The sequence below is a fragment of the Osmerus eperlanus genome, chromosome 21 (assembly GCF_963692335.1).
Source record: "Osmerus eperlanus chromosome 21, fOsmEpe2.1, whole genome shotgun sequence".
NCBI lineage: Eukaryota > Metazoa > Chordata > Actinopteri > Osmeriformes > Osmeridae > Osmerus > Osmerus eperlanus.
This window is the reverse complement of record NC_085038.1, coordinates 9,875,021-9,888,460: the sequence shown is the minus strand read 5'-3', so window position 1 is coordinate 9,888,460 and position 13,440 is coordinate 9,875,021. Positions and strand designations below refer to the sequence as shown.

General features: G+C 40.5%; 3 protein-coding genes across 3 annotated transcripts; 2 read left to right on the top strand and 1 right to left on the bottom strand.

Moving 5' to 3' along the window:
• Nucleotides 1-309: 309 nt before the first annotated feature.
• On the bottom strand, nt 310-2,302 carry LOC134007819 (fas apoptotic inhibitory molecule 1-like). The gene is made up of 4 exons (XM_062447516.1): nt 2,024-2,302; nt 1,695-1,923; nt 927-976; nt 310-761 (listed from the first exon to the last, which is right to left on the bottom strand). Exons 1-4 carry the CDS (start codon nt 2,138-2,140, stop codon nt 615-617), a joined length of 543 nt encoding a protein of 180 aa, XP_062303500.1. The 5' UTR covers nt 2,141-2,302; the 3' UTR covers nt 310-614.
• Nucleotides 2,303-3,027: 725 nt separating this feature from the next.
• ccdc80l1 (coiled-coil domain containing 80 like 1) lies at nt 3,028-8,671 on the top strand. Its single transcript, XM_062447388.1, has 7 exons — nt 3,028-5,365; nt 5,679-5,835; nt 5,978-6,114; nt 6,223-6,374; nt 6,749-6,852; nt 7,920-8,003; nt 8,150-8,671. Exons 1-7 carry the CDS (start codon nt 3,614-3,616, stop codon nt 8,449-8,451), a joined length of 2,688 nt encoding a protein of 895 aa, XP_062303372.1. The 5' UTR covers nt 3,028-3,613; the 3' UTR covers nt 8,452-8,671.
• Nucleotides 8,672-9,012: 341 nt separating this feature from the next.
• On the top strand, nt 9,013-13,020 carry atg3 (autophagy related 3). Its single transcript, XM_062447108.1, has 12 exons — nt 9,013-9,203; nt 9,732-9,773; nt 9,937-9,986; nt 10,142-10,212; nt 10,296-10,403; nt 10,541-10,590; nt 10,683-10,776; nt 10,889-10,920; nt 11,016-11,165; nt 11,269-11,396; nt 11,524-11,592; nt 11,740-13,020. The coding sequence occupies exons 1-12, from the start codon at nt 9,132-9,134 to the stop codon at nt 11,819-11,821; spliced, it is 948 nt and encodes a 315-aa protein (XP_062303092.1). The 5' UTR covers nt 9,013-9,131; the 3' UTR covers nt 11,822-13,020.
• The last annotated feature ends 420 nt before the right edge of the window (nt 13,021-13,440 follow it).

Here is a 13,440-nt window from a genome sequence, read left to right as displayed (position 1 = left end):
CGTTGTTTTGTTTCGCGTGCAGGAGCTAGGCAGAACTAGACCCACACAGTCCACAATTCGCTCAATCCCTACAGTTACTTACGGACTAAAATGTCTATTTAATCCGAAATATTTTAATGATAAGACAAATTATTAATTTATAAATTGCGTTCGCTTATCCTTAGGCACAGAGGCATTTTCCCTTTCTCCTGTGCAGAGATCCATCCCGTCTGTATGTCATTCCCAAACGTTTCCTGTTGGAAATCGTCCATTGGTTTTGAACTCATGAAGGTAGTCATTGCGTAGGGCATGCGCAATAAATGTCGACATACAGTGAACTCAATTGCAGAGTAATCCTTTTTATTGGTTTATTGGCATTTCTATATTATTATTTTTTTAAAGCACGCCCTCCGTCATATATGATATTATTCATACTCTTGTATTAGAGAAATATATCAGTTCAACTATACAAGTGAAATACTGCAATCACGTTATACTGGTGAAAATGTGTAGCCTGAATTTATATTTCTTTCATATTTCAATATTCCTCTCCATTATGGAAAGTTCTTTCAATGTACTTGTAAGTATATCCTTCCTCACAAAGATAACATGTCCATTAAGCTTCTCCTTATCAGCTATGTGTATGCAGAAACCTTTTCCCCATCGACTATTAAATGGTGAACTATGCCTCCTCGTTTCTTCCCACTGCTAATAGCTTTAATGAAGCATTCATGCTCTCCTATCATGAAGTGTGTCTCTGTGCCATCATCCACAAACTCTCCCTGGAAATGTCAAATGAGAAAGAACACATTTCAATATGCAGTTGGAATGAACATACTTATAAATCTGATTTCTGTTAATGGCCTGTGGTGAAGATGCCGGCTGTGGATCTTTCACACACCAAAGCTGCTTGAACTCTAATGAGCATAATCTGTCTTCTGTCTTACCATGGTTTCCATCTTCTGCCCATTGCACCATATATCCATTGTATCCTTTTCTGTTCGAAGAGAAAAATCTAATTAATAGACTACAATAGATGTTGGCCTTATTTTGGGACAGAAACAGCAGTGCATTAGACATAGCTAGCATTTTTATGACTGGAGAGGATTATATGACACGGCCCGGTCTAAGTACAGCACTAACCTGTTCCACTGCACACGGCAGGCCACTTCAGCACAGAATGTGTTCCTATGTTTTAGTTAATTATCCACTTATCTGTCTGTATTGTGTGCTTTTACACCCCCACACTCTGACCTTCTGCTACTTTAACACAAATCAAGTGTAGACCAATCCAGCCCCTGTCCACACTCTGGGATGCAGGGAAAACTGGGACTTGATTACGGTGGTTCTATTAGGATGCATTAATCAACACCAGTGTCATATAGTAAATGTATTTGACAAATACAAATCTTGTTATTTCTACCTGAAACACAATTTAACTTAAGATATGGGATGTATCTATAAACCTTACATATAGGGAAGTAAAAGTAAAAAAACACACAATGTTAGCGCATATGACAGGTTACCAGTACAAACAGGTTAGGTAATCTGTATGTAAATCCTATGAGATGTATGTAGATTTTCCAAGCATGGAGAACGTGTCTTTGACATTGGACACTTAATAAATAAAGATCTTGTGAAGTTGTGAAGGCATATCCTCTTTATGGGAATGCGAGGCAGTTGGACTATAATAGTCCAGGTTTGTTGAGGCTTACCGAGCACAACCCTGCAGTCAGTACCATCCACCTGCAGTACCCACGTCTTGGTGATTTTTGATCTGTCGTCTATGAACTTCTCTAAACTTTTGCCATCAATCTCCAAGGAGTACTCATAGGAAAATCCAGTAAGAGCCTCAATGTGTATAGTTGCTCTGGTGTCGAAGCTTCCAACAGTGAAGGTTTCCTTTCCGACAAGCTTGAACATCCAATCTTTTTTCACAACCTCCTGTTGAAAGAGCAAAACAGAAAGTCTGTTCTCATGATTATTTGCAATGTGTACAACACGTGAGGGACATGTTACTGAAGAGATGCACATCAGGGCCTACCTGTCCATTAATAATAACGACCCGCTTTCCTGTCGTTGTGCCATGAGCAAACTCAATCCTGTAAACACCATCACTTAGTGCCACTTCCCAGACACCGACCACGTCCCCACACATCATTCTGACTCTATTTCTATGTCTTAGGTCAAGTCTGAAAGCACTAAAAGAAGACTTAATCTACATATTCTCCATTGCATAACAACTGTCTCCAATTTTCCTCCTCTTGACATAGTCGGTGCATGTTCCTTATTCAGTCTCTGTACAATATGGGTGTTTGCTCAGCAGCAAGTGCATTAGGATAAGAGGCTTATTGACGCATGCTCATTCTCGTTACAGTACTGCCACAAGCAATTAAGGTGTTCTGAGTCTCTTTAGCAAAGTGAAGATCTGTATATGTATGCACACATTAAAAACGGTATAGTTGTGTTCCCTGAAACAAACCTTATGTTTAGCTCTTGTTATTCCAAGAACAGTTTGCAATATCAGAATCGAGAAGTGATTCAATCCTTTAATTGAATGAGCTGTCATTACAAATGTATGGGCACATGTATTGGAAATACAATACCCCGTCAGTAGATGGCGTTACCATATCCTCTGTTAAACCTCTTTCTGTTCAACCTCTAAATATCCACCTATCTACTGTATGTATATGGATTCTTATTATCTTATTCCATACACATACCGATCCTTTTCCTTGTGTGTAATCAGTTTATAGTCATTGATATAGTTACAATATAGCAATGGCAATTGTATTGTATGCTCCTACTTATTATTCATATTTAATAAGTAACAACCAATACAACCACATTCAAGAACATCATTTTTTTTAATCGAGGGTCTAATGAAACCAAATTGGTCAGCCTATAGTTTTTTTAGTGGAGATTTGTGTATTTATACCACAGAATGTCTATCTATGCAACAGTGGGCGGTGTCGAACCTTACTGTGAGATCCACTACTCAATCGCTACTTTCTTTCTCCGACTTCAGTTGGTGCTCTGGTTCATCGGTTCTAGTACAGTGGGTGGAGAGCGCCGGTAGAGGCTGTGGTCGCATAGCATTTTCTCGGGTAACTCGAAGCTGGTGGGGGAGGCAGATCCCTCTTGCAGACGTACTACTGCCAGAAATATCCGTTTTTTTCCAAAGTCGTTGCTTTAGTGGAATGTTTCTTTATGGTATTCTGTAACTTCAGTCGTCGGAGCGAGTTTTCAGTGGAAAAAAGTCAAACTTTATCATAAGTTCAGTTGGAACCACGGCACCAGGAATACAACCTTGTGCGAGCCAAATTTCTTATCAAGTAAAGTTTTGTGAGGATCCTGTTTTTTTTCGATTAATACGTTTTCCTGGCATATTGTTGTATTTCCCAAGTGCCTTCCATTGCATAGTAGCCGACTGTGAAATATAATTGCACGATTTTCTTCATAAACGTCTTGCCTATTTTGTTTACTGTTGTGATGTCATCAGATATTTGCTGCAGCATCCATTGACTGATGAGGCAGACACATGGAAGGGTAGGACGTTTGAATAACAGGCATACAACAGGCATTGCTCTTCCATTCTGACCTGTCACCTTGTGTTTTTGTTGACACTGCAAAAATGAAGTGGACACTACATTTGAGCCTTCTGTTGATTTTGTTGGTATGGAATGCAGGAGCTAATGACAGAAGAGTCCACAGAAGAATGCTTAGCCGAACACCCCTCCAGGGGGTGACCTTTACCAAACAACAGACCTCACAACACATTGTGGCAAATGGTGCTGATGGCCTACTTGCCTCTACCAGCGGCAGTATAAAGATATCTCCTTTGACAGGCCGTGAAGAGAATATTCAGGGAGAACAGAGAGCCAACTCTACACGCCGAGGAGCAGGAGGGGTCAGAAAGCTGATACCAAGTAGAAAAATAAACATACCAAAGACTGAAACAAGCCTCTCTAGTCCATCGCAGGAAAACAGTAAGCCTGACTTGCCAACCAGAACTTCCACTGGTTCCCTTAGTTCCCTAAGCTCCCTCAATGTCCTGGCAAGCTTTGCAGGGAAGAACCGTGTCCTTGTCATTTCTGCCCCCCATGACTCAGATGGTTACTACCGCCTGATGATGAGCCTGCTCAAGCCTGACGTCCGCTGTGAGATGGCAGAGCGCCACATGCAGCAGATTGTCATGTTCCACCAAGAAGGGGGTAAGGGTGGAAGGGTAAGTCGCATCACCAGCCGGGGGGAGGTCTTGGAGCAACCGCTGGACCCAATCCTCATCCCCAGGCTGATGAACTTCCTGAAACTGGAGAATGGAAAGTTTGGCATGGTTCTCCTCAAGAAAAACCTCCTTGTAGAGGAGAGGTACCCGTACCCTGTCAGGATGGAAGCGATGTATGAGGTGATTGACCAGACCCCCATGCGTAAGCTGGAGAAGGCCAGGCAGAAGGGCTTTGTGCAGAGGTGTAAGATGGCTGGTGTGGAGGGTCAAGTGATTGAGTCTGAAGGGACGGTGGTGACAGGATCTAATCCTAGAGAGAATATGACAGTGCAGAGGGTGCCGGAGAGGAGAGGAGGGGAGAGACCAGCTAAGGGACAAAATGCCAAGGATTTGACAGCTACCATGAGCAACAGGACAAAAGCAATTATGAAAATACAAACCACTATCACAAAACCTACGACAACCGCAAAACCTACTACAACAGCAAAATCTACGACAACCACAAAACGGACAACAACCACAGCGAGAACCACAACCACGGCGAGAACAACTGCAGCTGGCACCCTACCTTTAACTACATCCACTACCAACCCCACCACAACCATGCATACTACCTCTTATCCTAGAACGACACCTCAAGGGAACCTGGCTCCTCCCTCCATTGGTGAATCCCCCTATGTCCCCTCCGTCAACCGCAAAATGATCAGAAACCAGCTGACTGTCAAACCAACGTCCCATCCCTTAACTGAGCCTCATAACTTCACAGAGTCCATTAAAGAGAACCAAAACCAACATGGAGAAACAACAGATCCCAAGGACAGCCGACATGCTGGCACCCGTGCAACTCAACTCACCCGTGAAGATAAAGAGGATCTGGCTAGCCAGTCCAGTGTTTCTTCCTCCAAGAAGGTTAAGCTTGGGCTCGACAGTGCAGAGAGGAAGAAAAAGACAGATAAAGCAGTCAAAAAGAAAGCAGACAAGAAGAGGATCAAGGTTGCCAAAGAGGAGGAGGGCAACATCCGTGTCAGAAAGCCTGGGAAAAAAGGTGCCCTGTTCCAGGAGAAAGTGAGTGGTGATAAGCTGGCTGCCAAACAACCAAGTGCCATGGAGCCGTTAGCTTCCTTTCTCAGTTCCTTTGAAAGGAGGAGACGACTACTTGTGAGTATGACGTCATCAACTTACATAAATGTTAAGACTGACAGCTACGTTTACATGGAAACAATCACAATACTCTGAAAATAGGCTATAAAAAAGTTATTGTTTATTATTTGTCGATGTTGTATACTTGCAAGGAAGTATGATAAACACGCTTGCCCTTGTGACTAATGTTCTCAAGCACATAATTTAAGCCAACAAAAATGCTTTCCTGGGGATAAGAATACGCGGGAGGGGGGGGGGGGGGTACTTTCCTGGAAGTACTGATTGTAAGTCCGGCCTGACAGTTATGTAAAATGATCCGCTCCTTCTCCAGGTCATCACTGCTCCCAGTGAAGACAATCGCATGTACACTCAACAGAGAGATGAGTACCTAGAGCAAGTGTGTGAGATGGCCATCCGAAAAATCTCTATCATCATCATTTTTGGCACTTGGAACAATGGCACCATGAAAATAGATCACTATCAATTGGGTAAATAAGCTCATCAATACACATAGAAATCAATGTGTGTAAAGAAATCAAATTGTGTACCAAATAGTGAAACTGAATAAATATATGACTTTCGACACAATAGTATAATGAGACAGCATCTGTTGGAAATATGTGGTTGCAGAGCAAGATCAACCTTTGAAGGGTGTACCAAGAGATGACCTTACAAGCCAGCCACTTATCAAAGCACTGAGGAAGGAACTGGGAATGACATTTAACGACTATTACATGGTGCTGACTGACTTTGATATGAAAGTTAAGGTTAGTGATAGCAGATACCGACCACCACTCTTTACCACGCTACAGTATACCTTTCACTTTGCCATCAACACATCACACAATAAGTTTGATAGAATTGTTCTCTTACAGCAAGAATATGAAGTGCCCATTGCCATGAAAGCTGTGTTTGACTACATAGACACGTTCTCCTCACGGATCAAGGAAATGGAGCAACAGAAAAAGCAAGGTTTGACCTGCAAGAGTGAAGACAAATCTAGATCCTTAGAGAACTTCCTTTCCAGGTACTGGCCATTCTGTTTATTCATATCAAAATGGTGGTTTTAATGCTCAATTGTATTTGCTTTTATCAAATACAATACATCACTCAATTGTCTTTAGTTCAAAACTTGAAAGTTCTCTGTTGTAGGCTCCTTGTGAAGGGTGACATTTGTAGTTTTGGGCGATAGAATTTATGAGAATGTAAACAGACATATTTCTGCATTGCACTTTAGTTTGGCCTAAGTTCCAGGAATTGTTTATCTGCTCAACACTGAAACACATTTTCTTAGTGCTTCTATCTCTTGTAGTGCTTCGATCTCTACCCAGTGATCCCTTGCCTCAATCTCTTATCTAATTAATTATTTTTTCTTCCTTTTCGCTCTGTTCTGTGTGGTAGGTTTCGCTGGAGGCGGAGGCTATTTGTGATGTCAGCTCCTGAGGTTGACGACTGGGCCTATCAGCAGCAGCTCTACACCCTGACCAGTCAGGCCTGCAATCTGGGTGAGCTCACCATGTTGTCTCAAGCCTGAACGCTCCATTAGACGTTTCATGATGATTTGACAGGGCCCCTCAAGTGTTTGTCTATGCAATGTCACACACAATTACAGATGTACCGTGGACACACCATGAGTAGCTTTTGTCTAAGAACCCTACTTTGGAAAGAAATAATATATATTAATGACTGAATGAACTAAATAAATAATGCCATTATATTGAAGAATAATCAACCTAATAATCCTTATTGCATCCATAGATATGTGGAGGTACATATAGTATTGCTCTAGTCAGTATTTGACAGGAGGACAGAGGTTGAAAAACAATATAATTGAAACATGCTTGCAACAAGGAGGGAGACCACTTCAAGACTTGGCTAAGATAGAGGTCTCTGGAGACATAGCAGAATGTTTGGTATTTGGGTTTTGAGAATGTTGTAGAAGTAACATGCTTTCAACCATTTCTGTTACTTTTACACTGATTAAAAGTGTAACAAGTGTGACATTATCTTTTTATTTAGAATCTGAGTTTTTCCTGGGATGGTATTAGGATAAAAGACCTGAAATATTGTAAAGCTCCGTGTTTCTCCAATTAGGAGAGTAAGTTCAGCAAGACAGTTCAACCTTAGTATCAAATCTATCTAGATTAGTATCAGGATTACTGGTCCAATACAGAACATTCAATTCTGTGCTTTTTCTGTCAGTTTTCTGAAAATGTAAATAGATATTCTATTTAGGGTATTGGGCCATCTATCTAATGTTAAAGCAACACTAAAACTACACTGGAGATTCATTCTACAAATCCCACTGTATAGATTTAAAAATCGTTTTTTAAATATTTTAAACCCACCTTTTTCTTTCCTTTCCAAAAAACTAGAGAAGGAAAGTTTTGAGTGAGGAACAGAAGGGTTCAACTTGCAGTGGCCTCTTAAAATGAACCCTTCTGTTCCTCACTCAAAATTGTCCTTCCCAACTTTTGTGTATTGATTAGAAAATCAATTTGTATTTCTCATTCTGTGGAAATATTGAGTGGGTGGATCATGTGTAATGACGGTTACGCTGGACTCCTCTTAGGGTTGCGTCACATGTCTGTGCTGAAACTGGTTGGGAAGAACATTGACGACATGGGCGGAGTCTTGGAGCTCTATCCTATCAATGGCAAGAGTTACCTTTCCTCATAAGCCCTCTTATAGTCTCAGTCTTCATCTTTTTCATGTATAAAGAGTACAATGAATACTCAATTAAATCAATGAAGTGAACCAGATGAACTAGCCTCTAATCCTTCTTTTGTCTGACCCCCACAGGAAGCGCTACAGTTGAACGGCAGGACCTCTCTGCCTCGCTGGTAAAAGATGTCAGGAACTACTTCCAGATCAGTCCTGAGTACTTCTCAATGCTCCTGGTTGGGAAGGACGGCAATGTGAAGTCCTGGTATCCTTCTCCAATGTGGTCCATGTCTATCATGTATGACTTGGTGGACTCCATGCAACTTCGCCGACAGGAGATGGCCATTCAGCAGTCTCTGGGCATGCGCTGCCCTGAGGATGAGTATGATCACCATGGCAGGGATCAAGATGGGTACCACCATAGAGGATATGGTTACTAAAGATGTGAAAAGCACGTTACTTAAAAAAATAATCTGTGTCCAATCAGTACTGAGATGATTTTCCATTGGTGGTATCTGTACAGCATTGCTTGCTTTTGTTATTTGATAAAAAGTGCTGTTACGTAGATTTAATTTTGTCAATTATTTCTTTTTGCTTTTGTCATGTTGGTCTTTTTATGTTTCTCTTTTAACAATTAAAGGTTTAAAATGTCAAAATCTGTTTTTGTCCTGGAATTCCTCCCTTTATTGGTCATTCATTATCTTCATTGATCGTGTATTATCTTTATTGATCATTCATTCAACATTCTTAAAAAAAAAACATTTTAATCAGATGCCGTCAGGACTTTGAGTATTTTGTGATATCTGGTTTGTCTAAACCTTTGTCTAAACATTCAGGAAACTTGAATTTACAAGAGTATCTTATTTTAAAGTTAGTTTAAATACAAATGTAATTGGCCTATCTTTTTAGGTGTGATCAAAAAGAAACTGGCAACCTTCTTAGAAAAAACAGTCCTCGCGAGAACTTGACAACGGAAGGGCTTGAAACACGAGTCATGTGATCAGTTGCTGTCAAATGCAGTCAACAATCCCCGCCTGATTCAGACAAACACGTTCGGATCTTAAACACCGCTCGGCGTAAGAATACCCGTATCGTTGTCAGGAGAGGTCTCTGATAAAACATGCAGAACGTCATAAATTCTGTGAAAGGCACGGCCCTTGGTGTGGCCGAGTTTCTAACTCCAGTTCTGAAGGTAAGCTAGCGAGGCTAGATAGCTAGAGCTACAGTACCGAGCACACACATTGTCAATCTACAGTACCTGCCAGTTAGCTAGACGTCGACGATCCGTGCTGGAGATCAGCTATAGTGTAATAGCTCTAAAAGTGTGTTTGTCAGTCAGTTGTAGTTCGGTTGCGGTAGTTACACGACTTTGACATGAGGTAATGTATGGGGAAAGAATGTTATATTGTTCCAAAATTTTAATGGTAGAGCTAGGTTAACACTATCTTGACCATGTTGACTTTTTGAGTGGACTCTGATGTTACTATATCTTATTGTTATTATATCTTACTCAAAAGCAAAGCTAGTGATGTGTTCCTTTCGGCTGTTTGGTAATTAAGAATGGAATGTCTAGTCTCTCTGATAATTAGTCCACTCAGTCACATTACGCCACGTTTCTGAGACACAAAGTGTAAATGTGTATCCGGTCAAACTCCTCTTCAGTCAAGCTGTAATAACATCACTCCTACATCACTTATTTTTGAATGTTTTTGTTTTGTAGGAATCCAAATTTAAAGAGACTGGAGTCATCACACCAGAAGAGGTTATTATAAAGAGTTATTTACCACACTAACCAGCTTGGTTTGCATGTGTAATCGAACAACATAATGAATGTTTATAACACCTTCCAAACTCTGTTGTGGCGTAATTATTTTATTTCCATTACGAATTGTAAAAACAAGTCTTTCCATCCTCGATCCCTCTAGTTTGTAGCTGCAGGCGATCACCTTGTTCACCACTGTCCTACATGGAAATGGTGAGTGTATGTCTGCAAGGCCACTCCATGCTGCCTCACATATTTTACAGCATCTATAATGTTCCAAATCCCCCCAAAAATGCTTAAAAGTGTGCTTAAACTCATAGTATCATGTAAGCTGTATATCCTTGTCACATCATATTTACTTTCTGTAGGGCATCAGGAGAAGAGACCAAGGTGAAACCATACCTGCCCCCGGACAAGCAATTCCTGTTAACTCGCAATGGTAAGTGAGGCAAAGCTTAAAACTTGGTATCCACACCCAAAGAAAATACTAGTCCTTATCTTCAAGTCTCTACATCCCTGCAGTGCCCTGCTACAAGCGTTGTAAACAGATGGAATATTCTGATGAGCTCGAGGCCATCATAGAGGAGGATGATGGAGATGGAGGCTGGGTGGACACCTACCATAACTCAGGTTGGACAGCTTTTCAGCTTTCAAAGTTTGTGCTTATTCTTTTTGTTCACTTTCATGTATTATCTTTGCCGATTCTTTCATGTGAAATATGGATCTACTGTAATATCGCATTACTTTGGGTGTCAAATGTCCTTTAGGGGTAACAGGAGTAGTGGAAGCTGTGCGAGAAATAACATTGGATAACAAGGTAGGTTGATCTGCTGTCATCATGAACTTAGTTTAGACATGGCGAATGTTATTGCAGTTCTTTTATGAATATTGCCCCTCTTTGTTTTTAAGGACAACATGAACATGAATGTGAAATCTGGTGCTTGTGGGAATGGAGGTGATGATGAGGATGATGAAGAAGATGGTGAAACAGCAGATATGGAAGGTATGGCAGCCGTTTCCTTTTAGGGAAGTGTTGTTCTCGAATGTGTATGATTTACTACCACAAAAATATTCAAGGTTCCCGCATACAAGTATATTGTGTACTTCTCTTTCAGAGTATGAAGAAAGTGGTCTTTTGGAAGATGAGGTAAAATGTTGTAGATATGAAAGTGTTATGAAACGTTTTGCTCTAATATGGCCAAATATTGTTAATCAAAATAATTCCCTTTGTCTTTTCCTCAGGCAACCCTGGACACTAGTAAAATTGTGGAGACAAAATCTAAAACTGACACTGGAAATGAAGACATTCTCCAGACTCGAACCTATGATCTCTACATCACATACGACAAATATTACCAGACCCCTCGACTGTGGCTCTTTGGATATGACGAGGTACCTCAAAATCTCCTATATAGGACTACACAACATATCATAATAGATCATATTATGCTTAATTTGGTTATTGACTCACAAATACTCCTATCGTGCTGTCCAGGACAGACAACCCTTGACCGTAGATCAAATGTATGAAGACATTAGCCAGGACCATGTGAAGAAGACTGTCACCATAGAGAACCACCCCAACCTGCCTCCCCCAGCCATGTGCTCTGTCCACCCCTGCAGGTGAGAGGGAGGGAGAGAGCGAGCAGGGACACGTGTGCTCCTCAAAACCATATGAAGTCTGCTGTTTCTCAATTACTTTCTGAGAAAGTAAGAATTTTGTAATAACTTTCACTTCAATTTTTTTCAGACATGCTGAAGTGATGAAAAAAATCATAGAGACGGTGGCAGAAGGAGGCGGTGAGCTGGGAGTGCATATGTATCCTTTCAGTCAATCTAGTTTGGTGTTGTGGTGGTATTTTTCCGTCGCCAAACATCACCATCTGGCAAGTGATGAATGTTGACAATGACGTGACAACTTTGAGTTATGAATTTGTCCTCGTTCTTCCTTAACTTTTAATTCCAGGTATCTTTTGATTTTTTTGAAATTTGTCCAAGCGGTCATTCCCACAATAGAATACGACTACACAAGGCACTTCACCATGTAGCCTGTTCCAGAGAGATGTACTCCGGCAATTATCAAAGAATATTGAGAATGATATTAAGAATGAAAGAAGATGAAATTCTATTATTGTCAAGCAAAACTTGAGGTGGATGCAGACAGTCTTTTGAAATGACTTATTAGAATGTTTTGGGTTCTGTGAGACAATTGCATGGGGATAGGATCAACGGTTGGCTGGTGGATAGTTGTGTACACATGTTTGTCAATGTAGTCCCGATGATAATAGCTTTTGTGGTGAACAATCTTGCAGTGTTTTCGTCTGGAAGATTATCACGTTAACCGTATTCAAAGGTTGTCCACTCCTACACCCCTAATCTGTGCATATGTCTACACATAGGCCGTGTCTGAACATTTAATGCCACCCATGTTTAATTGACCACGTGTATCTGAGGAAAAATATTATATGCACATCTTCTCGTCAATAGCCTCTGAAATGCTTACCAAAAACCATCACAAATTGATACATCTTATTTCCCCTGCCCTCTCCACAGCATAGCTTTTTATAGTGTGATGTACAGTACTTTGCTGGAGTAATGTTTGGACCATAAATTGATTCAGACCTATGCCAGTTTGTCTTAAGGCTTTGTTCTTGAATGTATACATGGTCTATTGGGCCACAGACCATGGTTGTTTGCTGTCATTGGGTGGGTGTCGTTTCTGTGTTTTTCTTGACTTTGCAAGGTTTTTTCCACCCTACTTTGGTTCCTCATTTTTCATCTGTTGTGATATAGAGGAACTTTTTTCACCCTCTATTCTACAGTTTTGTTCTCAAGAGATGGTTTACAATGATTGTATCATCCTGTCTGTGAGCATTTACTTATCATCCTCTATGTTACCTGAATGTTCAGTGTGTAGAGTTTTACAAGGAGTTGAACTCAGAAAGGAAGATTTTTCAGACAAGACTGTTCTCTTAACAAGTAATTTCTGGACATTTCAGTCATTTTTAAGACTGCGCACAGTAAATGGTAACTAGACTCATCTCAGTAACAGCATGGTGGTGACTCACTCATTTATGCTGACTTGCATAACTGTACTAACTGCTTTCTTTTTCAGATGGACAGGTGACCCTCTATGTATTCATCTATTGATCATATGTCTCCTTATGCAACTGCTCAGTGTTAAAACACTCAGAATATTCAACATTTTAAAGTAATGTACATTTATCAATAAAGTTTTCTCCCATCACTGGATTTTTTAGCTTTGCCATTATATTATGTCCACATTATGGAAACCCGTTTCGACACATACTTTTTTCCCCTCCTAGACACTTGTAATTTTCTATCATAATTCCGACCTAAATTCTTGCAATTCTGACTTTCAGTAAACTATTTTAAATATTATGATGTGGTGAAAACTGGTGTCCGCATACCACATTGAATCCACTTTGCTCAAATAAAAGTCATAGCGTTACAGTTTGTGAATCATTAATGTAAGAGCCAGGTTGCTTAAATTCCATCAACTCTTATTATAGCACAGATGATATCGACATAACTCTAGAATCTTTCATCATAGCATTCATACTCAACCTGTTCTTTGTCACAGGAGGTATGACTAGTCCGGATCACAACCAATGGCTCTGGTCCGTGTTTTTTGCATTTGGACGCA